At 40.0% G+C, this 26961-nt stretch overlaps 1 protein-coding gene across 5 annotated transcripts in view; it reads left to right on the forward strand.

Annotated features, from left to right (window-relative positions):
- The first annotated feature begins 6484 nt into the window (after positions 1-6484).
- IFT56 (intraflagellar transport 56) overlaps positions 6485-26961 on the forward strand; it is a 56291-nt gene continuing 35814 nt past the window's right edge. For 4 of the 5 annotated variants that reach the window (XM_051784148.1, XM_051784144.1, XM_051784147.1 and 1 more), the window contains exons 1-6: positions 6485-6563; positions 6692-6829; positions 7170-7262; positions 14612-14726; positions 24112-24161; positions 25792-25937. In XM_051784148.1, the coding sequence (XP_051640108.1) occupies positions 6561-6563; positions 6692-6829; positions 7170-7262; positions 14612-14726; positions 24112-24161; positions 25792-25937 (545 nt within the window). In that variant the 5' untranslated portion in view covers positions 6485-6560. The other variant, XM_051784146.1, reaches the window with a different exon arrangement.

Here is a 26961-nt window from a genome sequence, read left to right on the forward strand (position 1 = left end):
CCACAGTGTTGCTCCCAAGTACGGCTTTCCTGAGTAGTTTTCCTGAGAATGGTCTCAGGAAAGGTAGGTAGAATGAAAAGAAGACCAAAACCAAAACAACAATACCAATTTTATGATTTCTTTCAAAGCCTATATTTAAAAAGTGGTGAATGCACTTCAAATATATTTACACAGATCTTTTTATGTGATTCTATTTTGATACTGAATTATTATTGCTCAAATCTTTCTTATACCCAGAGAAGACTATAAGCCAGCATTTAAAAGTAGATCTTGAACACCTCAGCATATCTAATCTAGCATTTGTAATTTGTAATACTGTAATTCTAAATTAGCAGCCTGTCATGTAAACATCTGGACTAGTACGGCTGGCTAGAGCCACAGATTGAGAATAGAATATAGCTTTTCTAGTGGAGATCATGTCATCACTGGCCCATTTTATAGGTATTTCCGAAGTCCTTGAAACTTAGGCCATATAAGTCAATAAAAGATTTGTCATCAACTTCAGCAGAGCATGATTTGCATTTTTATACTCTTCTTAGCCTATCTGAGAGAAACATACAGCATGGATAATGCAACTAGAACTGAGTATTTTACCTTGCTGGTCACACAGGGAGTATGTAATGGTGCTGAGGTCTCCCTGCCTTTGTATCTATTAATGTATTTATTTGGTTTTCACAGCGGCTTAAAACTGTCCTTTAAAAACAAAAGGTGAAATCAACCATAGCCTTAGCACAGCATTTCTTTTTACTCTCTTCCTTGCCCCATGCCTTCACAGTGCCACAGGGAGTCTCCAGACAGAACATGGTATGAATTAATTTTTGACTTCTCAACTTCTTAATTTCCTGGTGTGTGTAGTCTCTCAATGCCAAGTCCCAAGATGGGAGCACGCCTGGAGCATCCAGTGACGTGGAGCAGCAGGGGGTGCGGCACAAGGCAGCAGCTGGGATGAAGCAAGCTCTCCCTGAAACCTGCCGAACTGTCCCGTGTACCTTGGGGCTTTGAACATCAAACACAGTTGCCTGGCAGACTGATCAGTAACATCTGCTTCATGGGATAAGAGAGACAAAGAAAAGCCGTGGCACTGTACAGTAAACAGAAGAGTTACTGATATTATAGATGATCGTGAGGGTGGAGAGAAGAAAAAGTAAATGAATGAGTCAGATGTGTAAAGCACAAAATTTGATGGACCTGCCACAAGTAAAACAAAAGCTTCTGTATGCTTGTGTTTGTTGCTGCCTGTGCCAGAGGGATGTTTAGTCCCTGAGGAGTAGAAGACATGAGACACCAATGCCAGTCCATACATGGTGTTTTGTCTGCAGAACACTATGGGGTCCCTAAGGACCCCAGACAACTTCCTCTAATTCTTTTATAATGTCCAATCTATCCATTTATAAACCCAAGAGGTTACCAGTGATACAAACCAGACAAATACTCAAAACTATTTTCCACATCTCTCCAGGGCACTGCCTCCACTATCTCAGTAACTTTTCTCCGACTGTGAGCCAGCTCTCACACTTCAAAGATTAGTCAGTGAAGGATACAGTTCAGAAACCCATAAGTCAAAATATGTCGGGGGGGGGGGGGAAGGGGAAGCTTTTTGACTCCTACAGGCAACAGCAGCTTTAACTAAAAATCCTGGCTTACAACAGAACTACGGGTAATGGGAGCATGCTGAAGGCACATGCAAATAACTCTGCCTTCTCCTGAAAGAATGTGATGACACGGAGAAGCAGAGCAAGAGATTCAAACACCACCAATATCCTGCCTAAGGTAACTTCTCCTGATGACCCACAAAGTTTATCCCAAAATCATCCTTAAAGCACATCTTCTAGAACTACTTTTTCTTTCTTAAAAGTGTCAGGGTTTCATCATCTTCTAATGAATAAGGTGCTAAGAAACTGCACCTGACATCCCCAGTGCATTCTTTCTATCTGTGGTTTCTAGGTATCAGCTACTGTTATTATCAGTCAGAAAGGGAAAAAAGATCCCAACATTACATATTTTCACTGTCTGTGCAAGTGTCTATCCAAAAAGCCAGATCTTAAATGAACATCATAATGAACAGATTGAGTTCAACAGCTCCAACAGTTGATGGAGGTCTCCCCTTAAATCAGTGAATACAAACCCTGTAGTTTATCTCTTATTTTGCCTTCAGAAGCACAGGGACAATTAAAATTCAGATAGGCAGGCCCTGTATTTATTTGTCTGAAGACAAAATTCAGTCCCTCACCATCAACAACATTACTTGTGCATATATTGCATAGGTACAAAACACTTAATAGTTCTCTGTGGGTGTTACAATCTGAGTTAGATTAGAAATACCAACTCAACCCACCAGAGAACTGCATCATTGGTTTTAGTGAAAAGTGACTTTTAGTGTCTAGTTCTACAGCACTTTAAAGCACTGTGTTTGTTCTGCTTTCTGTTTTATTGGATAATAAACAACCAGATATTATTTGAAACTGGTAATCAGCACTGACTTCCTGATCTAAAACTCTGACACTCAGACACAGAAAAAAAACAGTAAAAAATTCCAAAGATTTGTTCCTCTAAGTCTTTCGACCTGTGTAAGATAGTGCTTTACAGAACATTTTCCAGTTCTTTTTTAAAGGTGCATGTGACAGGGTTTTCCTCATTTCAATGGCTGCTTCTTTTTTGTGCTGAGTCTGAAAGTCCTCAAAAATGGGAATGATAGACCAACCTGGGCACCACAGAGTTCCTTTGCCTATACAGCTCATATTGTAAAATTGCAACTGTATGATGCATTGTCTTCTACCACCTTCATTTTTAGGATCTTTTTACTGGCATGCAACCTGATCTATTTTGTACTTAACTACAATTCATTATTTCCACTTGACCACTCATAGAAAAGAAAATGGAAGATATGGAATGAAAATTCCAGAAATCTCAGAGGAGCCAAAGAATTAGGTGAAGGTATAAGATGTCCCCAGTCAGTCAACCTGCTACTTGTAGTAGTTGGTACAAATATCCTAACTAACTGGAGAGTATAAAAATGTCTTCTTTAATTTTCAGTATTAGAGAGATTGAGGACATGAAATAACGTTTTTCTGTCTTTTAAAATATTTTTACAATACTTCTACTATCCAGATTTAGAAGACAGTAATGTAAATTATTATGAATGTACCTGTATAATATACATATATAGCAGCTGTATACATGGATATAGTATACATGTATAGCAGCTGCATAGCAGCTATGTTGATTTTTCAGAACTGATCTTTTTTTCTCTTGTTTACTACACAAGAATATAAAGAAATATTTTCCAAGCATTATCCTCTGGGACCGGAACCATCTACTGATTAGCAACAAGCCTGTAAACCATCTTATAAACATGTGGGTCATGTGATGCATGATCCTGATAGTACAGCCTGATCCTGATAATATTGCCATTCCCGTGCGTTATTGAGAGTTTAGGTTGCTGCCATAATTAGCTGCCACAGTTCAATTGCTGACACAGATTACAATAAAATTACACTGCAAAGCACTGACTGTTCTCATTAGAAGTTACCAATCCAGTAAAAGTAAAACTACAGACAAGGATAAGAAAAGTTGTAATTGGAATTGCAACATACTCCCAGGAGCTTGGGCGGTGGCCCCATCCTCCCATTGATCTATGCTGGCACATATCAGAAGATGAAGCTAAATATGTGATGTGTCATCAATATCTAGCTCAATTAAGAAAGTCTTCTTCCTTTTAACCCTTTCCCAACACATACACATTGTGATGTGAATATTATTCATCCACCTAACTTCTACCAAAATAAATAGTAAGAAGTCTTTCCTCTTAACTACTATTTTCTTTCTCTAAAGGACTTGGTTTCCAGAGGGACAAGACATATTTTTCTTTTCAGCATAAGGGTTTGCCTCTGTTCTAGACTCAGCAGGATATGGCTCTGTCAAGTGACAAAAATAAGCTACCTGTAACGTGCAAACATTTTTTCTGTTTTTCCTTACAGAGGTAAATGGCTTGAGTGTGTAATAATTTATGTATTGGACATATACTTCAGTTTCCTTAAACTCTCTTTATTAAACACAATACATGTTTATTATATGTGATGGGATGGAGTTATGAGATCTTCTAGCTAGTGCACACGTGATCTTGTAAATCCAGATGGCAGTGGAATACTGTGCAAATATATCAGCACGCATCCTGAACCAGTACAACTGCATTCTCTGGGATGTAGCACTTGCAGTGGTGTGGCTTTCTGCCTTGGATAAGTTTGTGTGGATCCAGCTAACCATGCATTGCATTTTCCGTTCTGACACTGACTTGTGCAATCAGTGGATTGTGTTGCCACTCCTCCCTTGATTCTACACACATAAACTTCTAAAAACTTATCTAAATGTGATTCTGAAAGCAAACACAAGGACAGCTTTTATGTTACTTTTATTAACTTGACTGAATGACAGGTTAGGTGCTAGAAGTATTAGAAAAATTCTGAAGGTGCAGTTCCCACAGATCCATAAAATCATAAACACCAGTGAAAACTAAAGAGTCTCCCTTTCCAAAATACAGATAAAAAATATGAATCTTTATTTCACCATTTGGAGGTCATGGTTATATGATGAATTTGTCCCACTTCCTGATTTTCCTTTCTCTCCCTTTTTTTATTTCCTTCCCCTCCTTCCTCACCTTTTCTTAGACCTCACTTTCCACTCTCTGATTTTTTATTTAAACGCTGACTGTGCTCTCTGATGCTTATCTTGGTGTTTAGTCATGGGTGCATGATTTCCCTTTTGCTGCCATCAGTGTAAGTCAATTCCCATTCTCCCAGCAATTTTGTGTGGAAATAAACATGATCATTAATCATTTTACAGCTCACAGCCTTTAAAATAATGGCACTGGTGAAGGTAAGAGCTGCAGCAATTTTCCAGTATTAAAATAGAGTGGCCAAACTTCTTGACATGTCTTTAATTTATTAATTGTCGTCTTAGTGTTTCATATAAGGAAAAGATTATAACATCTCCACCTAGTTTGTTCTGCATTTTAATAATAATTTCTACACCAGACACGCTAAAAATATTTTTATCAACTTCATACTGCTATCACTTTTCATCTCTATTGACAGTGTCCTTGTGCCCACAGCTAACCCACTGGCACTGCACATCTGTTAGTTCTCATGCATTCCCCAACTTTGGATCAACTACATACAAATTCAGGAGCCACTGGGAAATGGGAGAAACCAGTGAAGCAGCTGAGAGCTTTCTTCCATTTGATTTAATATTTTAGCTGTTGATTCTTAGAACAGCAGGATCTTGTGAAAGAATGTATATTAAAAAAAATATGGAAGAAAGTGATGTAGTGAGATTACATTTTCAGTTACTTTTTCTTTAAAAAAAGAAAATAAAGACTCTTGCCTAATTGTACTGTCTGCTTGCTTGTTTTCTCCTGACAGAAATGATACCTTACGTAATAGAGAAGAGCTTTAAAAAGAGACCAAATCACTGGCACACATTCTTTATCACTTTGACTGACTAACTAAAAACTAATTTCTTGCAGAGAAGTCCTTTGTGGGCGAGTGGATTATTTGCCTTCCTTCTTCATGGTCTGTGGTATGAAAGCACATATATGAACGAGGGGCACCGCCATGGTGGTGTTGTGCTCCAGTGGCTCCTGGTTGCAGAGTAACCTCTTGGAGACTGTTCCAAGCTGGGTGCATCATTCCTGGGTCCAGTCAAGTTTAAGTGATTGTGAAACAGTGAATATGGAACCCACACTCTGAAGCAGCAGCACACAGTTCTTTACTGCTGGTCTATGTTCTAGATGATTGCACTATGACAAGACATATCTTCATACAAACATAAAAGAGGAGCTGTTTTAGCTGCTTTTTTTTTTTTTTCTGGTAAAGTGAGAAAGATTTTCTTCTCAAGGAAGGAAAATGGTAGAAATACAGATACCTCATTAGTCTTGTCCATGGACATGTGTTTTATAGTTAGTTGAGCTGTCAGCAGTAGTTTAAAGTATTGGCCCTCCTGTAATTTCAATCACAGAATCATTAAAGTTGGAAAAGACCTCTAAGGTCATGGACTACAACCATCAATCTAACACTGCCAGGTCCATCAGTTACCCATGTCCCTAAGCGCCACATCTACACGTCTTTTGAACACTCCAGGGATGGTGATTCCACCACTCCCCTGGAGAACTTGTTCCAATGTTTGACCAATCCTTTCAGTGAAGAATTTTTTTCCTAATAACCGATCTACATCTCCAATGGCTTTCCAGCCACTCTGCCCCAAGCCCGTAGCGTTGCATGGGGCTCTTGTGACACAAATGCGGGACCCGGATGTTCAAGAGAGGGACCAAAGGAAGGGAGAGGAAGAGCTTGGGAATTCTAGGGAGGAACCAGCGCGGTTCTGACCGAGGGGCCGCCCCTCAGCCCCGTGGCCGCTGCGGGATGGCCGCCCGCCGCAGCGCAGGCGGAACCCTGGGGGCGGACCCGGTCGGCAGCCGGCGCCTGTTCGCCGCCGCCTTCCGCCGCCCCGCCGTTACCCCGGCAACGCCGCCGCCGTGGGAGCGCGGAGTCCGGGCCGGCCGCAAGATGGTGAGGGGCGGCGGGGCGGCGGGATGGTGCGGGGCGGGAGGCGGAGGGTGGCGGCGAGGGGCGGGGAACGGGGAGCGCCGCCGAGCGAGGACCCGCTCTGACGCGGCTCCGCTTTTCTCTTTTCCCAGATGCTCTCCCGTGCCAAGCCGGCCGTGGGGGGTACCCCGCCGCCGGGAGACAGGCGAAGAAAGAAAGGGAAGGAGGTGCCGCAGCTGGAAGAACTCCTGGCCCAGAGGGACTTTACCGGCGCGATCGCCTTGCTGGAGGTGACGGTCTCCGAGCGGTACCGTCGTTGCCAGGCCGATGCCCGCAGGGCTGCGGGGCGAGGGGAGCCCTTCCCCTGCCTCGCGTCCCCCTCGCCTCCTCCCGCACCCTCCGGGCCCTGCCGCGGCAGCTGCGGCCCCTCGCTTCGCAGAGCCTGGTTTGGCCTGAGAGGGCTGCCTGCTGCTGCCCTCAGAAATGTGAAAGCAGCTGCACCCAAGTAGCATCCACAGCTGTCAAAGCATCCGCGATATATGATAGCCTGCTATTGCTTTGGTTATCTGTGGGGCTGTAGAAACTGTGTGGCAGCTGACAAAATTCTTACATTCTTTATTTTCTACAAAGTTTAAGCAGCAAGTGGGTGAGCAGGAGGAGGATGCCAACCTTTGGATTGGATACTGTGCATTTCATTTGGGTGACTACAAGAGAGCTCTGGAGGTAAGTGAGGAAGTCCCACTCCCCGAGATTGGAAATCAGAATGTAGTGATAAAGCGATGACAACAAGAGGAAGATGGTCTGTAATCAGGAAGAGCTCTGCCAGCCAGTTAAGGTACAAATGTACAGTAATGAGGCAGATGCTGTGGAAAGCAGTTTGGATTGAAAAAAAATATATTTACCTATGAAAATAGAGTTTTTTAAAGTTATCTATTATCTGATTTAGTACTAGGCTCAGTAGACTAATTTGCCCTTTTGTATGTCGTAGTTCATGCCCTAAGTCTTCCATTCTTCCATCTCTTTTGCAGCTAGCTTTCCACAGTTTTATTTTTCATGTTTCGTTATGATTTTGTCTTCATTGTGAAGATTATTTGTGATATGCATGATAAAATTCTCTCTTTAGAGATTGATGCCCCTGGCCATTAAATGATATGAGATTCAACAAGGCCAAGTGCCAGGTCCTTCACTTTGGCCACAACAACCCCATGGAGCAGTACAGGTTGGGGACAAAATCAATGTGTGGCTGCCAGGCAAAAACAGACTTGGGGACGCTGATTGACAGCCAGCTGAACATGAGCCAGCAGTGTACCCAGGTGGCCAAGAAGGCCAGTAGCATCCTGGCCTGTATCAGGAACAGTGTGGCCAACAGGACCAGGGAAGTGATTCTTCCCCTGTACTCAGCACTGGTGAGGTCACACCTGGAGTACTGTGTCCACTTCTGAGCCCCTCAGTTCAGGAAGGATATTGAGGTGCTGGAGCGAGTCCAAAGAAGGGCATCAAGGGTGGTGAAGGGTCTGGAGCACATATCCTATGAGGAGAGGCTGAGGGAGCTGGGGTTGTTTAGCCTGGAGAAGAGGAGGTTCAGGAGAGACCTCATCACTCTCTACAACTGCCTGAAAGGAGGTTGTAGCCAGGTGGGGGTCATTCTCTTCTCCCAGGCAACGAGCAATAAGACAAGAGGACAGAGTCTTTAGCTGCACCAGAGGAGGTTTAGGTTGGACTTTAGGAAGAATTTCTTCACAGAAAGAGTGATTAAGCATTGGAATGGGCTGCCCAGGGACGTGGTGGAGTCACAGTCCCTGGAGGTGTTTAAGAAAAGATTGGATGTGGCACTTAGTGCCATGGTCTAGTTGACGTGATGGTGTTTGGTCATAGATGGACTCAATGATCTCAGAGGTCTTTTCCAACCTAGTTGATTCTGTGATTCTGTAATGTACTTTATTATTCTTCTTTATGTTTTCTTGTATTAGGTAATTCAAGTAAATGAGACATTCTCCAAAAGCTTTAAGTCACTAAAATACATGTTGACTATTCAAATATGCATACGTTTTAATATTTGTATAATACAATTCTGTCACGTCTCTTTCAGTGTGTGAGTCCATAAGCAGTTCTTTCTCTTGTGTCCATTTTTGTCTCCCATGAAGCTCAATCTTTTGCCAAACAATTTGTTTCCAGTGTCCCTGGGATCCCTTTATCTTCTCAGTAGTTCCAGCAAATTCCTCTAGAAATATTAATTAATTTTTGTTGTCTGCCTTGCCCTGTACCTCTGAGGGCTGGAATTGTTATGCATACCAGAACAAGGAGTGGTGTGGTGATAGCCACAAAGCTGCATATAACTAGAGAAGATTTGAAAACAACTCTGTCTGCCTGAGTATTGTTTGTCTCTGTTGCGCTGTTGCTAGAGGTGTGAATTGCTGGGCCCGTGCGATGCTGTATTGCTCTGTTAAAGGCTTATTGGTTTCTGTCAGAGTCAGCTGGGGAACATCTCCATCACAAGTCGCTGAAGTATAAGTGAAGTATAACTGGTTTTGCAGTCTTTTAATTTGCTTTCCCCAGAAGAAATATTAAAAACAAATTATAATTTAGAGTATTAAAAAAAATAAAAAGAAAATAAATAGATTATAGAACGATGATGATATTTTCTCTTAGATAAAATGAAGTGTTTAACTATAGTAATATGCGGTCACGTGCACAAGATGCATACGTGAGGTGAAAACTCTAAAGCTTCCAAATAAGTTCACAAGGCACTCTGCCCTTTAAAAATTGAAGAGGAAAGATCCATTCGAGATGTTAGAGATGCTCAGGTAATTAAATTGACAGTATACACAGTACAGAATGTAGAAGAGTAGTACAGGACCTAATGGTAAATTAATATTCATGTTTAAATTTGTGGAATTTTAAGATTATGAATGTAACAATCAGTTGCTGTAGTTAATTTATATTTAGGCATCAGGTGTTAATAGGGAGTGAAAGTTTTTTAAAAAAGAAAAATATTTGTATAAAAATAAAAAATAGCTTGCAATTTCTTTGAAATAAGAAATAAATTTAAAATAAATTTGAAATAAATTCTACTCTTTGAAATGCCCAATAGATGCTTTTAGAGCCAGAGTGGATTTTATATGTTTCCTTCAAAGAAAAAGCAACAGCTTTTTTTTATTATTTTTTAATTCGGTTTTGCATGTGGTGTTTGAATCACCACTAGGGGATGCTGTTGATTCAGGCTTTTAAAAACTGCAACGTAGTCGCCTATTTCCCATTTTTCCCGTTTCTCTGCCCAAGTAGGGACAATAAAAGGTTTGTCTCAATGGTTTGTGGATTGTTTTAAGTTTGTGGATATGGGTGTTTTAAGCGAGAGATCACAGGGCCTATCTTTTCAGATTTAAGACTGATTTTTGGCACAGTGATGAGTCCTGATAGCTCTCTTATTTTTGTGGTCACATGTGGGAAATGAGCCTTTGCATCTCAGCGTAGTTTCTTTGGAGACTGACCATTGTAGTTGTAATTCCTAAGCCTGCGGGAATCACTCCACTGACTGTGGAGACTGAACTGCCTTTCACTTAGCTTCAAGGTTGAAGTATAATGCTGCATCTCCTCTGCCGTGTTACAAAGGCACTGTTGCTGTATTCTCAAGGGCAAATTCCTTGATTATCTATACACTTGAGATCTTGGAGCATTCTTTAGGGAATACCAAGAGCACTGTAAATAAAATACTATGGGTCAAAGATTCTGCAGAATTCTCCAGAATGACATTGCACACAATCTAAATTATTTACTCTCCTGCATGTGCCTTCTGGTGACAACACATAGTCTGTGTCACTATATTCACAGTTCATGGTTTGTAGTCCATATACCTATGGGGTACCTATGAGAGTCTTCAGAAATTATGCTGTTCAGTCCTTTTATTTATAATGATACTTTCGCAGTGTTGGTTGCACAGCAACTTTTGGACAAGCTCGGGAATTGGGGTGAGGTGGCCATCATCCAACACTGGGAGAAATGGGGAAAAAGTGAAAAACACACAGACCTTCAGCTCCAAGAATATTTCCAGAGAGAATGACAGTAAAATCGCTGTCACATTCATGTGAGAGAATTCACACTCTCTTAGCACAGGCACACAAACAACAGTCAAATATGCTCTAAGTAGAGCACTAACCTCAGCTTCACTAGGGTCACACTTTTCCCTTCTTAGTAGTAGATGCCTTTCTGAAAGGTTGTGCCACTGACACTGGACTGGTGGGATCACTCCTACTGCTGTACACCAGTTTACAAGTGGTATTGCACTGGGCTTGACTCTTCCAGCAGTCACAGTACAGCCCTTCCCTGGGGACTGACTAACTTCCTTCACGGACAAACTTATTTTTACTAACACTGAGTGGCTTGTATCTTCCTGGCATCATATCGCAATCAGAGCTTCCCTAGTGGATGGCAGCATCTAATTAGTTTTCTGGAGTCTTCCACATCTATTGTCCCTAATGGGGAAAAACCCACCTATCTTTCTGCCATGACTTGCTCATAGCTCTAATCTTAAACCTTTCCTGAAAAATTTCCCACTGTCACCCAAGGACCGGAATCAGAGCATCAGTCCAATGATTCTGTTTCTAAGCTGCCTGATGTGGTAAATTGAAGCAGCTGGGGCCTAGGAAAGGGAGGGTATTATTATATCTATATAATATTATACATATATTTAAGGTATTTAACATTTAAGAGAGGAATTGGCAAGGGCAGATGCAGTGCTTGGTTGGATTCAAGAACAAGTTTCACCCTCTGACTGGGCTTTAGGCACACAGGATTCTGGCATGGTACAGCTGTTGGACATGGTAATGCCATTTTGGCCCATCAGCTGCACACACGAGAGCAAAGCATGATCCTTGGGCCAGAGCCTTCAATGGATCATTTCTGTCAAAATATCACAAACTACATGTAGCCCGCGACGGACAGACTCTCCAATCTGCCACCTCCCTCCTAGCAGAGAAGTAGGAACCATTCCACCTCTTCAGTGGACAGGACCTCTTGCCACCCTGACTTTGCTAAGGATAATTTCAGTCAAATAGTAACTCAGGGAAGGAACAGGACTGTACTTGGGTAAGGGTTTGTCCATGAGCAGTGTCTTGTCTTGCTTGAGTACTTTTGTGGAAAGTGTGATAATACAGGTACACTCAAGTTACTGACAGCTGAAGCTGGAAATTAGAAGATGGATTTTTAGCTCTGGGAGTTCTCTAGACTTCTCTGTTACGACTCTAGCCAGGTTATGATGGGTATCTCCACACCTCCTTTGAGCACTTGTGGGACAGCTGTGTAGTTGGCCTGTTTATTGGCTTTTCAGGATCTGTGTTTGTAGGTTGGAGAATCCAGACAAGTAATAAGGGCAGTGAGATGGCCTCAGCATTGTGTCTGTAGATGTAGGCAATCATCCTGGCAGCCTGCTTTTGAGGAAAATCACACGTGTCTCGTGATAGGGGCGTGAGGTGGAGCAGGGTGAATAGCAAGAAGTTGTTATGCTCCTGGATGGCAAAAGTATGCCACAAGGTTGACTGTTGGGAAAGCTTTCAGAGTATTTTATTTGTTTGCTTTTGTTGGTTAATTTGGAGAGGAGGGGGTAAAGCCCTTGTGAGGTAGTCTTTGAGCAACTGCTGTTGAATGCCTTTCAGTGAGGAAAGGGGCAAGAGCACAGAGTCTGGGTGCAAGGCCCAGAACTACAGGATAAGGAGCACTAATTGTCCTAATTTTTATTTACTGTGTTTCTATAGATCCACGTTGGTACAGCTTGAGCACTTTTTAGTTATTGCTTGCTTTGAAAGGCTAAGCCAGAACTTGATTTGTGTTTATGCACTTCGTCTTTTCTAATTAATCTGCCTGAAGCCCTAGCTGAAAGAGACCTTTGGGTGCATTTAATCTGAATGGATTTTGAAAGATTCCAGATGGTCCCAATAAACAGCAGTGGCCTGTCTCTCAGAACTCCATGACAGGTCTATGTCAAGATTAAACTGGCCTCAGTAGGAAAGGTTGGCCTCTATGTAAAAGTTTTCTATTATTATAATTGTTTTTATTTATTTATTTATTTGAAATATTGTTGGATAGCTAGTCCCTGAAGTACCAACGAGACTGAGTTGGCTTTTAAGGGCATTCCTTACCAGTACCTTCTCTGTTTGGGAGTGCAGTTTACTTTCACTTAGCAACAGAAAAAAAATTCTTTTTGCTTGCAAATTATAAACTTTGTTGTTGTCAGCATATTTCTGTTCTTGGGATTCATTGTCCTTTGGGCATGGCTTATTTTATCTAGTACTGTGTATATCTATATCTATATCTATATCTATATCTATATCTATATATCTATATATCTGTCTTTTTTTCCCAGAGGTAAGAAGTCTCCCACCCCCAGTGGCTCAATCTGCTGAACTCTCTCTAGGCAGAGGGAAATTCCAATTCATATATTTGGAGGACAAGTACAGAGTCAGCAAGGGGTTGTGTTGCTGGGAGGGGTGAGAGGCTGATGGTAATTGGGAGTATGTGGATGACATTGTTTCAGCAGGTCTTATGAGAACATTGTGTGACTCTGCCTGCTTTGCCTTATGCTGCCTGTTGGATGTGGATGGATGGAGAGCAGGAGCACCAGCAGCAGGCACTTTCACTGGGATGGTCCTTCCTAGTAATTTATCAGAAAGTGAGAGAGGAAAAAAAGATGGCATTGAGAGATCTCCTTGCTTCTTTTTCTGATACCTACTGTTACACTGAGCAAAGATGTTTATCTTCAGGAATGTCATTGTTTGGTAGCTGCAAAAACTTTTTTTGTTTAAAAAAAGTAGATTGAAAGATTGATTTGTTAAGTTTTTGCTGTTTCACAATAACAAGAAACTAAGCAGTTTATCTGGCAGTATTAAAGGATATGTACCTGAGATTAGCTCAGTTGGTCAGAGCATGGTGCTAATAACAGCAAGGTCATGTGTTCAATCCCTGCACAGGCTATTTCCTTAAGAATTGGACTTGATCCTTGCAGGTTTCTTCCAACTCAGAATATTCTGTGAAATATGTGGAATGAATGTGGATGTGCAAGAAATATCAGAATATGGTATCTAGTGGCTTTCTATAGCTGTTGGCTGTAAATCTTAAAATGGAAAATGGTAAAGTTAGGCACAATTTAGTAATATTTACTATAATTTACTAATCTTATCTATGAGGAAATCTTGAATTTGCCCTGTACCAACTTATAGGCTTGTGTTTTAATACAGTGGTCTCCAAACAATTTTGCTCATGCAAAATTTTTATATATCAATAAAAATTTATCAATAAAAAATTTTTGAGTACACACCCCAATATGTATGCACATCTATACATTTATAAATTACATACCTGTACTACTGTACTAATATGTCACTATAAAACATACATGAAAATAGAAAGTAAAAAAAGAAGGAGGTAAAGATTAAATAAACACTATTTAAAAATATTTATTTTGGTTATTAATAATACCAAAACAAATTTTCTTCCTGCAATTGTGGTATTATATTGCATAACCTCAGATTTAGAATACATCTTGGAGTCCACAGCTTAAATATATACTAAGACACTACCTACAGGTTTACAAAAACCTGTTTAACACTTACTCCAGTAAATATTCACAAAGAGATTTCCCGGGTACTTATGGCTCCCAGGCTTTGACTGGAGGAGAACTTAGGAAAGCATCAGAAGTGACTGAAGAAAAGTTGATTATATTGCTGTCTTTATAACTTAGATATGTTGGAGTTTATAAATGTAAGCAGCATATTTACAATATAAATATTTTTTATATCTCTATAACTTCAATATTGACTGAAATCATGTTCACACAATGGAGATTTATAGCACTGCTTGTCCCTGTTGTCTGTTCTATTGCTATAAACAAAAAAGAGTTAGAAACATATCTTAGGTTTAAGATGAAATAGTTTTGTTGTAAGAACTGCAAAGAACTTCAGAATAAGTTGTTTGATCTCAGTAATTTAATAATATGTTGTAAAATGGTGGAAGAAAGAATGATATTTAATACATATGTGTGCTATTACACATTTTTTGAAAATCGACCCTCTCTTCTGTTACAGGAGTATGAGGCCTTAACCAAACAACCAACTTGCAATCCAGATGTTTGGGTGAACCTTGCCTGTACGTACTTCTTTCTGGGGATGTACACACAAGCAGAACAAGCAGCTTTGAAAGGTGAGATGTATGTCTCTGTTGGAAAGGACTGCTTATTGACTCGAACACTGAAAGTGATTTCCAGAGAAAATATGCAATGCTTTATTTTCATAGGAATAAAGGATACATGTGACCAAAGTTGTTTGGGTTTGGGTTTTTGTTTGGGAGTTGATTTTTTAACTTTCATTTAACAGGACAGTTGTGATGCAGTTTGCTTCCTAAAAATACCTTGGGCATGTGGAACAGTGGGAACTGAAAGAAGCATCTGGAAAATCATTCCTCTTATTAATTTCTAAATACAAAACCCAGCATACATCGACTAGTAACAAGAAATCACTTTTCTTTTGACTGTGTCTCTGAGCCAGTGCAGATGAAGCAAATTAGGCTAGTGAAATTACAAAAAAATAAGCGTCTGAGGAAATTCAGCATTCTCCCTGATATGGACAAGAACTCTGTTTACATAGTTTGAGTGACTTAGTAGGTGGTTTTGTTGCTTTGTAAGTCAGATACTAGGTAGCTGATTCTTCAAGGCATGGAGTTCACTGCAGTCACATTACTACAGTTCTGCTTTAATCTGAACATGCATGGGATCATTTAATTTGGAATTTAGATTCCAAGGCAATTCTTACTACCTAAAAATGTTTCTGTAGTATAATTTTGTTGCCCATCACTTTTTATATATCTTTGTGATTTATGTTGTTTCCCATAACCATAGTATCTCAGTGCTTTCTCAGTGATAGCTCAGTCAACTTCTGACTCTTTCCTTTTTAGGATAAAACTCTTATTGAAGTACGGGTTTTCTCCTTTCTTTCATTAGTCTACTTGTCTTGCACTGAAAATAGAGTAGGGAGGAAATAATATGTACTTTCTTCTGCTGTGAAGGAGTGCCTTCCAAAAGGACAGCTTTGTAGTATTTTTTAAAAATAATTCGATTCTCATATCTTTTTAAAATCCCCAGAAAGAGGATTGAACTCATGCTGAGCTGAAATCCCACAACTGAAAATGTTTTGTTTCCAACTATAAAAAAATCTCATACAGAGCTTTGTGATTTGTATTGTCCAAGAGGTGTGCAAATTTCTAGTGTTCACAAATAATTTAATCTTTAATGTACCAAAAATTTGAGCTTTGGAGATTGCAATCTAGGACTTGAAGTGAAATCTAAAAATAAATGGGCAGTAGAGCCCAACATGTCACTGTGACCTAAACCATGGAGGAAGCAAGCAGCTGCATCCTGTACCAGCTGGAGTCATTGTCATCAGCTTCACGTCATGTGATTTACAGTAATCCATTCTGGAGATGACGTATACACAACTGGGCCTGCAGCTTGATTAACTGTGAGCTGTGAGTGAGGGAAGGTTATTCTTTTCATACCCCTTCAGATTAGTTAATGGTAGCCTCATGAGTGGCAGGGTAGGGGGTGCAGTTAGTGGTACTTGGGTGCTGGAGGCAAGGGTAGGAATATCAGGAAAGGAGTACAATAGATAGGGAGTGTAGCTGAGAGAGGGAACAGAAAATAACTGAGTACTCACATTAGTTCTGTCAGTTCCTGATTTTATGTAATTGTTGGAGAAGGAACAGCATCCCAGTTTTTATAACAAGGTGCTAAAACTTTCTTGTGAGTACTGTAATACTGATGATTTCTGGCTACTTAAGCTTGGTGGTTAGGAGTCATAGCTGAAGATTTATGACACTTGTCCTTTTTCCACTGAAAGCTTCTAAGTGTGCTATATTCCCCTTTCCACTCCCATCACTTCAGTCTTTCTTGTATTGAGTTTGAACTATTTTATTTTTGTTGAAGTCGGATCCTCTTTTAGGTTTTTTTTTAACATCTTAGGATTGCATCAATGATGGCTGTTCGTAATATATTATTGACAACTGAGGCCATATCATCTTGTGGTCTCTTCCATGGTTTTGCAAAGATCCTGAAGAAGCAAAATATTTCCTTCAGTATTAACACAACAGGTGAAGTCTTTAACAGAACACCATTTTTCCAGTGCTGCCTCGAATACTGCTGAAAAAAATTGTAGGTGGTGTTAATGTTAGGATGCTTACCATTGCTATTTTGGGATTATTTTGTCTGAATTCTTGCATACTGTGTAGTGTTTATTGCTGCAGTTATGCTAAGCCCCTAAAAGTAGCATAGTACTAAAACAAATTAAGGAGAACTAATTTAAATTTAAATTTAAAATTAAATTAAGGAGAACTAATTCAGCGATAATTCTGAATTTCTACAGTAATAGAATCTCTGTGTGAAAGGGAACATAAATATGAGCTAGCTTTCTGGAATAGGTTTTCCACACAAACATATAAATATCTAGAAATCAAATCAAATTCCTTCTTGCCGTGTACTGTTGCTGTTACTTAAGAAAATTATTGTTAACCATCTGAGGAAAAATATGCAAGACACTTAAAAATTAGGAAATTATTGTTAAAAGCCATGAGCTAGTTATTGCATTTATAGTCCACAATCTCTTGTGGATCAAGGTTTTATGTTTATTTTATAACAGATGTGAACTGTTTTCTCTCATTACTTAATTAAAAGTTCATGGTGATTTGGGACAGCCAGCAGGGCTTCACCAAGGGCAAGTCCTGCCTGACCAGCCTAGTGGCTTTCTATGAAGGAGTGACTACATCAGTGGGTAAGGAAAGGGCTACGGGTGTCATCTGTCTGGACTTTTGCAAAACTTTTGAAATGGTTCCCCACAACACCCTTCTCTCTAAACTGGAGAGGGATGGATTTGATCAGTGGACTGTTCAGTGGATTAGGAATTGGTTGGATGGTCACATCCAAAGGATAATGGTCCACGGCTCAGAGTCCCAATGGGCAGCAGTGACCAGTGGTGTCCCTCAGGGGTCTGTGCTGGGACCAGTGTTATTTAATATCTTCATTAGTGACAGAGGGATCGAGTGCACCCTCAGCAAGTTTGCAGATGACACCAAGCTGAGTGGTGCAGTGACACACCTGAAGGATGGGATGCCATCCAGAGGGATCTGGGCAAGCTCAGAAAGTGGGCCCACCTGGGTGGGGGAAACCCCACTATTGATGAAGACTCTGGGATGAACAGATCGAGAGCAGCCCAAGCACTTGGGGGTGGATGAGAGGCTGGACATGACCCAGCAATGTGAACTCACAGCCCAGAAAGCCAAGTGTATCCTGGGCTGCACCAGAAGCAGCCTGGGCAGCAGGTCAGGGGAGGGGGTTCTGCCTCTCTACTCTGGTGAGATCCCACCTGCAGTGCTGCATCCAGCTCTGGGGTCCCAGCACAGGAAGGACGTGGACCTGTTGGAGCAAGTCCAGAGGAGGGTCACCAAGTTGATCAGAAGGATAGAGCACCTCTCCTACAAGGAAAGGTTGAAAGAATAGGGATTTGTTCAGCCTGGAGAACAGAAGGTTTCAGGGAGACCTTATAGCAGCCTTCTAGTACCTAGAGGGGGTTTACAAGAGAGCTGGAGAGGGACTGTTAACAAAGGCATGTAGTGACAAGACAGGAGGAATGGCTCTTAACTGAAAGACGGTAGGTTTAGATTAGATATAAGGAAGAAATTCTTTACTGTGAGGGTGGTGAAGCACTGGAACAGGTTGCCCAGAGAAGTTGTGGATGTCCCATCCCTAGAAGTGTTCAAGGCTAGGTTGAATGGGGCCTTAAGAAACCTGGTCTAGTGGAAGGTATCCCCACCCACAGCAGGAGGGTTGGAACTAGGTGATCTTCAAGGTCCCTTCCAATCCAAGCCATTCTGTGATTCTATGATTCTCTTAGGAAAGAATAAATCTGTATATCAAAAGTCATATAAAAAAGAATTACTGCAAATATAACCTAAGAAGTAGAGCAAAAAGGCAATAAAGAAAAATCCGTCCTTGGAGATTTTTCATTACTGTTGTATTTTACCTCTTCTAGGCTTTCTTCCAAATTTCTATCAGATATTTCTGGCTTCTCCTTTTTCCCTGCTGTCTGCTTACATTACAGTTACTAATGTTCCTGCATCTGAGGTGAAGGTAGAGTTACTTCCAAGTCAGCTACTGTTGTTTTGTAGTCATCCCATAGTGAAGCTGCCAAGTGATGTTTTGTTTACTCCTTTTGCATCTGTGCTCTCATACGTTGGCTGAACATATGTTTTCCATGCTGTATGGTAGCCCATCTAGTCTTGAGAGAATGAGGCTGAAAGTATTCATCTTGGTTTAATAATGAATAATAATTATAACAAGTTACTATTTTTTTAATTATAGAAGCTAATGCTCTTATGTTGCACTCATGGTTCCTGTGCCTTGCAAAGGCCAAAGAACAGAAACTCAGCCTTACACACTGGGACCGTGATCCTGGCAACTGATCCAAGTATTTAGAAGCCTGCGTAGTGCTCTTAGAAGCTGTTGGCTTGCACTGCATTAAGATGTAAGAACTCAAAGTGTTCTTTTAAACCACAAAATGTGCACCTAAGTGGGGCTGCAGTTAAGTCTGTTATGAAAAGCAGTCTTTTTAGGATAAATAGAATTTTACAATTTAAGATTCATGCACAGACAGGGTTGTATTGTTGAAACAGTCATTAAAGTTGGGGAGGTTCCACCCCTTTAATTTTTGATGGGAAAAGCTTTGTAGTTGCTTTGCTTCTTCACAACTCTGCATGTGTCAGATCTGAATGTGATTTAACTGAACAGAGAATTTCTCATTTTACAGCCTATACTGGAAGGAGCAATATTGTACAAAAGCAGAACAGAGACGGGTTAGCAAGAACAATGACATTTTCCAAACCAGTTTTACTTATGCATGTAGTAATGTTTGCCAGGTGTCAGATGGTTGTCACCAGTGAAAATGTGCAGATACAAGTGGGCATGGAAAAGTTATTGGGTTTTCTTTTACTTAGGATTGCATGTTCACCTACATGCAAAATTATCTCCTTGCTCCTTGTGCTGTATTTCTTGAGAACAGCTGTTATTTTCAGTGCATTTTAGCTGTGGTTTTGAACCAGAAGTTTCATATATGGAACTTTCAAAGTGCACAAGCGAAAATATCACATATTTAAACTTTAAAAGCTACTAGCCTTGTTTCCTTGTTTTGTTTTTTAAAGTATAGTCAAAGTTACAGACCAGGAACAATTAGTTTGATGATCTTTAACTTACTGTGCTTAGACATGACTGCCATGAAATGTGTATATATTGCAAGTAACTGAACATAGCTGAATGCCTTTTAAGTATTGTGGGAATGGGAAAATTTCAGTGAATGTCCTCTGTAAATTTTATTCAAGAAAATTCTGAACAGTTGAGCTGTTCAGGTGCATTTAAGTGTGAACCTCACTGCTGGACCATGGGCTTTTTTGAACATTTTTCCCATACCCTTACATTTTCTCTCCACCAGTGAAACTGTGGTTTTGAGGCACAGAGGGCTTCATTCAGCTACTGTATTCAGGTGAGCAGGGCGTTGTTTCTCAGGGACAGGAGAATAAGGTTTCCTTTGGTCATGTTTTCTACTGTCAGGATGGAGCCTTCTCAGCCCTGCTCCATTCCTACCAGCTCCTGCTCCATGTGTTTAAGGTGTATTCCATGCCTGTCGATGTGTGAAGTGGTGATATAGCATATGCATTATGTCTGTTAGATGGGATTTGTTAATGCTGGATGCATGACCAGCATTGCCTTGCACTCTCATGAGAGGGCACCAATGCCACACTGTCCATGACTCTATTTCATCATATTTTTACTGCCTAAGGCAGCAATATGGAATCCACCTAGAGTCTGAACTGCCATTTCTAGTGAGTTTAACTTTTTGTTTAATAATTAGTGAAGATAATTGTCTTCATTCCTATTGTAGCTGTTTATTATATTTTAACAAATACTTCACTATGTGCCTGTCAGTGTCAGTATGTAAAAATATACAGAACATCTTTAAGATCCATAACAGCTATGACTTTAGCGCCTGGAAAAACAGCACTGATCATGACAAAAATTCTAGTGTAGGAGTATTGGTGTGTTTCATAGATGGAAAGAGATATATTCAATCCAGCTACCTCAGTGCTTCAGCACAAGGTCAGTACTAGACCTGGAGCAGCATCCAGTTTGTTGCCGTGCAGCATTGTCATCATGTTTGTTATGATCCCTAGATTGCTTAGTACTGATTTAAAAAAAAAAAAGTACAATCATTGTCTTGAAAAAGTAGAACAGAAAAAGAATATTGTGCTTCGTTGTAGCATTAATAGATCAGTGACAATATTATTACTCTCTGTAGCAGCAGAGAGTAATAAAAGATCAAGCCTAATGTCCCTTAAAAATCATTATTGCTGATGAGGCAGTTATATCACTTCCTGCTCCAGTGATTGACAACATCTTTATCCAATATTCATAACCAGATTCTTTCTGGAAACTAATCTGTCCTTGTTCGGCTGTTCGGATGTTTCCTTGTCTTCCTCAAAAAATGCATTTGGCACTGAGAGAAAAGAAACTGCTGATATTGAATGTTTCCATATTTCTGCTTACTCTATCAACAGGGCTATATTTGTGGGGGGTTTTAAGCATCTTATATAAAAGAATATCAGATAGATAGTATCATATGATATCTTATGAAGCGGGACATTTTTTCCTCCCTCCATATATCCGTGCACACCATCAAAACTCAGATTTCATCTTTTGCCTGTTTTTAGGTGTAAATAACATGGTCTAACCCTCCAACTTTTGCCAAGAAGTAAATAATAATTTTGATGCCAGATCAGATGCCAGGTTTACAAAGGCAGCCTGCAGTCATTGGTTGACTGGTGAAACAAGAATTCCTTGGTTTAGGTTCTTGAGGGAGTATTGCTTGCAAGTGACCATTTTCACAGTGAAATTAATGCTATAACCCACTCAAAAGGAAAAAAAAAAGGAAAACCTACTCAAAAGAGGAACACTGATGTCTTTATCCATAGCACTGTGATTATACAATATGTTATTTTCAGTGTAAATCCCACAATCTGTCATGCTTGTATTTTTGGAATCTTTGATGACCAAATGTTTTGAATTGTAAAGGGTGGTTGTGGTTTAAGTTTCACACAAAAGCACATGTGGAGTCCGTGTGCAACCCTTCTAAATTTTGATATTAAAACGTATCAGTTAAAGCTGGGGCACATGTGGAGTGAAGAATATGCATTTAAATTAAGGTACTCTCACTTTCTAACTCAGTGGATAAAATATCCATACTATCATGTCAGTTTTACTGCTCCTGCTGCCTATACAATATTGATTACAGATCAGAAAAACTTTCTGTTCTTTAATAATTAGTCTAATGAGAATTCCCACATATATTCTAGACTGAAGACCATTTAGCTTCTTAATAACTTGGTGCTCTCTTAGAAGTATCTTACAAGATGTGGTTTTGTGAGAATGCTCTCATACCGCCTTTGTATTTTGGGACTTCTCTGCTCCAGCAGCTTTTTAAAGACGCAATTCACTGTCCTCTTTTTTCTAGGAACGTGGTTAAACAACACAGCTTGGGGAAGAGGAAAGGGGAGAAATACTTACTTTACTTGTTAAAGTAGGTGGGCAGCCTTGCACCGCCAATCTGATCAGAATGGCCCGGGTTTTGGCGTTGTCCACAGTGTTACAAAGTTCACTTACTATGTGGAGAAAGAGTAAGAAGTCTGGAAGTCTCTCCCTAAGTTGCATAAAAAAAAAATAATCCATCTTCAGAGGGGTGGTGGGGAAGAGGGTTTGGTGGTTTGAGCCCTCTTTCATGGTTTAGGACGTCAGAAGAATTATAGCCTTGTGTTACAGGCTATTGCTTTGCTAACTCTGCACTTTCATGGCCTTATGAACACAGTAAGTAATTCTGCTTTTTTTAAAGATTCCATGTACACCCTTTCTGTGGAACATAGGTTGCCAGCTAGTTGGTCTGAGCAGGAACAAGAGTGCTCATTAACTGAGTAGGCTAACAAAAATACACGAAGCAAGGGAAGGATTTTTGGGAGACTGCTTGCAACAGAAATTAATAGCTCTGTTGGATGATGATATTTGTCTCTCAGTGAAGCAAAAGGCTCTAGTGACTTAAAGCTCTGCAGTTAACAATTTTTGTCATAGGGAGTGAGTTTACTGGAATTCCTAATCCTGCTAGAGTGAGAAATTTCATGAACTTTACTGGCTTCAGAAAGGAGATATCTCCCTTAAATTTCTCACGATATCTTAGTTTGAGTCTTATCTGCTCTGACTGTAGGATTCTTTTGTATGCCTTTTGTTCCTAAGGACAGGAGAAATACTAGAATCACATAATCACAGAATATGCCGAGTTAGAAGGGATCCACAAGGATCATCAAGTCCAACCCTTAGCTCTGCACAGGACCATCCCCAAGAGTCATGTCCTGAGTCCCCATGTGCCTGAGTATTGTCCAAACACTTCTTGAACTCTGGCAGGCTTGGTGCTGTAACCACTTCCCTGGGGAGCCTGTTCCAGTGCCCAGCCACCCTCTGGGTGAAGAACCTCTTACTAATATCCAACCTAAACCTCCCCTGACACAACTTCAGGCCATTTCCTCAGGTCCTGTCACTGGTCACCACAGAGAAGAGATCAGTGCCTGCCCTTCCTCTTCCCCTCACGAGGAAGTTGCAGACTGCAATGAGGTCTCCCCTCCACGCTGAACAGACCAAGTGACCTCAGCTGCTCCTCACACGGCTTTCCCTGAAGACCCTTCACCATCTGCATTCCCCTCCTTTGGACACTCTCTAACAGCTTAATATCTTTCCTATATTACAGTGCGCAAAACTGCACACAATATTCAAGGTGAGGCCACCCCAGTGCAGAGCAGAGCAGGACAATCCCCTCCCTCGACTGGCTGGTGATGCTTTGCCTGATGCCCCCCCAGGATATGGTTGGCCTTCCTGGTTGCCAGGGCACTGCTGACTCATATTCAACTTAGTGTCAAAGTATAAGGCGCATACACAACAAAATGGTAGCAACACTGGGTTTTTCAATATACTGGAAGTCGAGAAGATTCCTTGAATTATAAATCACAACTTACTTCAAATGTGACGTATGATAGAAGGAACCTTGATCATGAGTTTATCTCTTGCTGCTTTTTATTTTGAAAAGGTATTATGCTTGTGTGTCACAAAAAAAACCCCAGAGAATTATCCAGAAATCCCTGCATGGAAATGATAGTGTGATTCCTAGAAGTTTTAAGCTTCATGGAAGACAGAGGCCAATGAAAAATTATTTTCAACAGGGATTTCAAAAGAAACAGTCAGAGAAAGAAGATAGGAAGGAGGAAGACCTTTAAACCACTCTCAAATTGGCAGAACCTGCCCTGAGGCATGACCTGCAAAGGCTTTTATTGAAGGACTGCACTTGGGCTACTTAATGAAAGAATATGGGTGCATTCATGTCTGTTGAGAAAGAGAGTTAAAAATAGACATCCTGAGTTGTTCTTTACAGCAGTACTTACTGAATTTTCCTTTCAGCACCAAAGAGTGGTCTCCAGAACCGTCTGCTCTTTCACCTGGCACATAAGGTATGATGTCTTTTCTTCACTCGTGCTTTGTTTGTTTTCTTTTCAGTTTGGTAAGGTGTAATTTATGCTGGCAACCTGGCAGAATAATTAAAACGTCTGTTGTGGCAGAAGAACAAATATTTTCCATAACCACCCTCCTGTATTAAAATGTGGAGGAGAAAATAAGTGTGAAAACATGATCTCAGAATAGATACCGTCAGCATGTTTCTAAGGGAAGTCTTACCAGTACACTTCACATAAGTTGTACAACAGGAGCCTGATGACATTTTTGATCACAAGGAGCCTGGAACATTAATGTTCCAGAATCAGAAATGTATAAGCCACTATTTTTACCTTTTTTTTTTTTTTGGAAGTGTACCAAGTTTTCCAAACTTGCAGCTCTCTTATACTTGGCAATTTGACCAAAATGGTGTATATGCTATTACTGATCCTCCTAAGTAATTCAGTATCCAGGAAGTCATATTGTTAATAGCATGAAATTTACTTTAATTTCAGCAACAATTAAGTGCTTATTTCACTTACCGCACATAGCTATCTTCCCTTAAATTAAGTTTTGTACCACCCTGTGTTATATTTAACAAGAATTCTGCTACTGAGGACACTGAGTTGAAAGAAAGTAAACGTTAGCTTCGATGTCAGATTCTCTTTACTTAAATCTCTCTTAATTTTAAGAGAGAAATCTTTAAACCGTTTTTGTAGTGGCGCTGGCACTTACAGATGTCAGTGATGAGCTCGGAATGAATCAACTTCTTTTCATCTAGTAACTCATTGGAAATAAAGGGTTTTATGAAACTATGAAGCCCATTGCCTTTGGTTCTGTTGAGCAACTTATCTTGCCTTTTATCTGGAGTATCATTTTGTGACTGGCTCAAAGAGGGAGGAAAAGAATCTGAAGAAAACTGAGCTGATAGGTAGGAAAACAAATACATAAGATTAGAATCTGTGTGCAAGAGAAATTCATAATTATTATTGAAACAGCAAAACCAGCAAAGGTAAGCACTGGAATAAGTGACTTGAGTAGACTGCTAAGGTAAATAACATCAACTTTACTTTTGTAATACAAATATAATGTGTATGTTTAACTCTGTTCCTTGTTTTTATCTTATGTGTGTGTATTATGTGCTATTCAGCAATGCTTTTAAAAATAAATCATTTAGTTAAACTGAAATTTTAAGGAGCCAGTGAAAGAGAATTTGTTAGTGCTGTAAAGATGTCTTGTGAAAATTAGAGCTTGTGTGTTGGCAAGGCTTGCATTTTTCTGCTATCCATGAGAAATTAGATTTGGATCTACAAACAGCAGAATTTTTTCTGGCTTGGATAACAGTCAAATTTTGTGTTGCGAAATTATGTTTGTGAAATAATTAATTCAGTTCTTTCCCTCTTATCCATCAAAGCACGTGACATCTAATTATATCTAAATCACACCCTCAAGGAAAATGTGTGCTTAGTTTTAGCCTAACATTTATCCAGTTTGAACTGATCTCCTTCACTGGTCATATTAACTTTAAAGTAACACAGTTTTTCCAAATGTTTGATATTAATCACCTGCTGTTTACCAGCAAAACTAATCTAGCTAATTAAAATAGTTTTCTTGCTGAACTCATCTGAGGATGTGTCACGCTCTTTTTAGTTCAGTGATGAAAAGAAATTGATGAGCTCTCACCAGAATCTGCAAGATATTACAGAAGATCAGCTTAGCTTGGCATCTATCCACTACATGCGGTCCCACTACCAAGAGGCGATCGATATCTACAAACGCATTCTACTTGAGAATCGGTGGGCATCTCTAAGCCTTATTGCAGTGCCTGTGCTATTGTTGGTATTTAAATTCCATAGAGTTGCTTGGTTTCTGAAACCAAGCATGGTTTCTGAAACCAAGCATGGGCATTTTCCACAACTGCTATGTCCTTTTCGTATCGCAAAATGTGCATCAGTTGCAGCCCCTCAATTTTGTTCATTGCAAAGTGTTTTTAAAAAATGAATGTTTAAAAAGAAATCTGCTCTCTGTTGGTTTTTTTAGTGTTACTGTGGTGTAATTCATTCTGATATCTTTTTTTATTTTGTTACTTATTTCTTCTGAGATGATATATGGTTATGTACCTGCTTTATCTTTTTCCTTTTTCCCCTCTGATGGCCAGTCTGGTGATCCTTGCTTGAATTATTGACTTCTTCACCTCTTAACCTTTCTAAGAATGGTTCAGTTGTTGGGTTTATGTAAAGTTCCTTGCATTCCTTGAAGTCTGAAATTCTTTCTTTTTCTATTTATCCCCTTTGACACTTATTGATGGTTTTTCCTATCATGTTCTGCAAATTTTTAATTCACAATTTAGGAATAAACAAATTGAATTCTTAAATAGCTGGAAGTGTTGTTTAATAAAATAGAAACTGCTGTCCCAGAATACAGCCCTCTTTTGGTGGTATCTCCTCTTGAACATTTCAGAGAAATCCATCATAATGTATATAAGTATGTCATGTAATGCTTGGGGAAGAGATTTTAACTTCCAAGTCCTGCAGAAGCAATCACTCAAAGCTAAATGAGTAACCTTCATAACAATTATCCTTTTACTTACAGTTTCCACAAATGCCTGTCTTATTTCTGTATCTAGTTCTTCTGGCTTGACAGCTTGTAATGACAAGGATTTTTTTAAATAATTGTAGTTGATGCAAACTTTTATGCACATATTAAATGTCTTTGCATATATTGCTTAGAAAATCCTGTTCTGCCAGGCCAGATACAATGCTCATGTTCTGTGTGTTTCCTTGGTGTGAAGTTGCCACCGTTTCCCAGATTTGCAAATGA

The sequence above is a fragment of the Manacus candei genome, unplaced genomic scaffold (genome assembly GCF_025592945.1).
Source record: "Manacus candei isolate 608988 ecotype Guabito, Panama unplaced genomic scaffold, ASM2559294v1 h1tg000018l, whole genome shotgun sequence".
Taxonomy (NCBI): Eukaryota; Metazoa; Chordata; class Aves; order Passeriformes; family Pipridae; genus Manacus; species Manacus candei.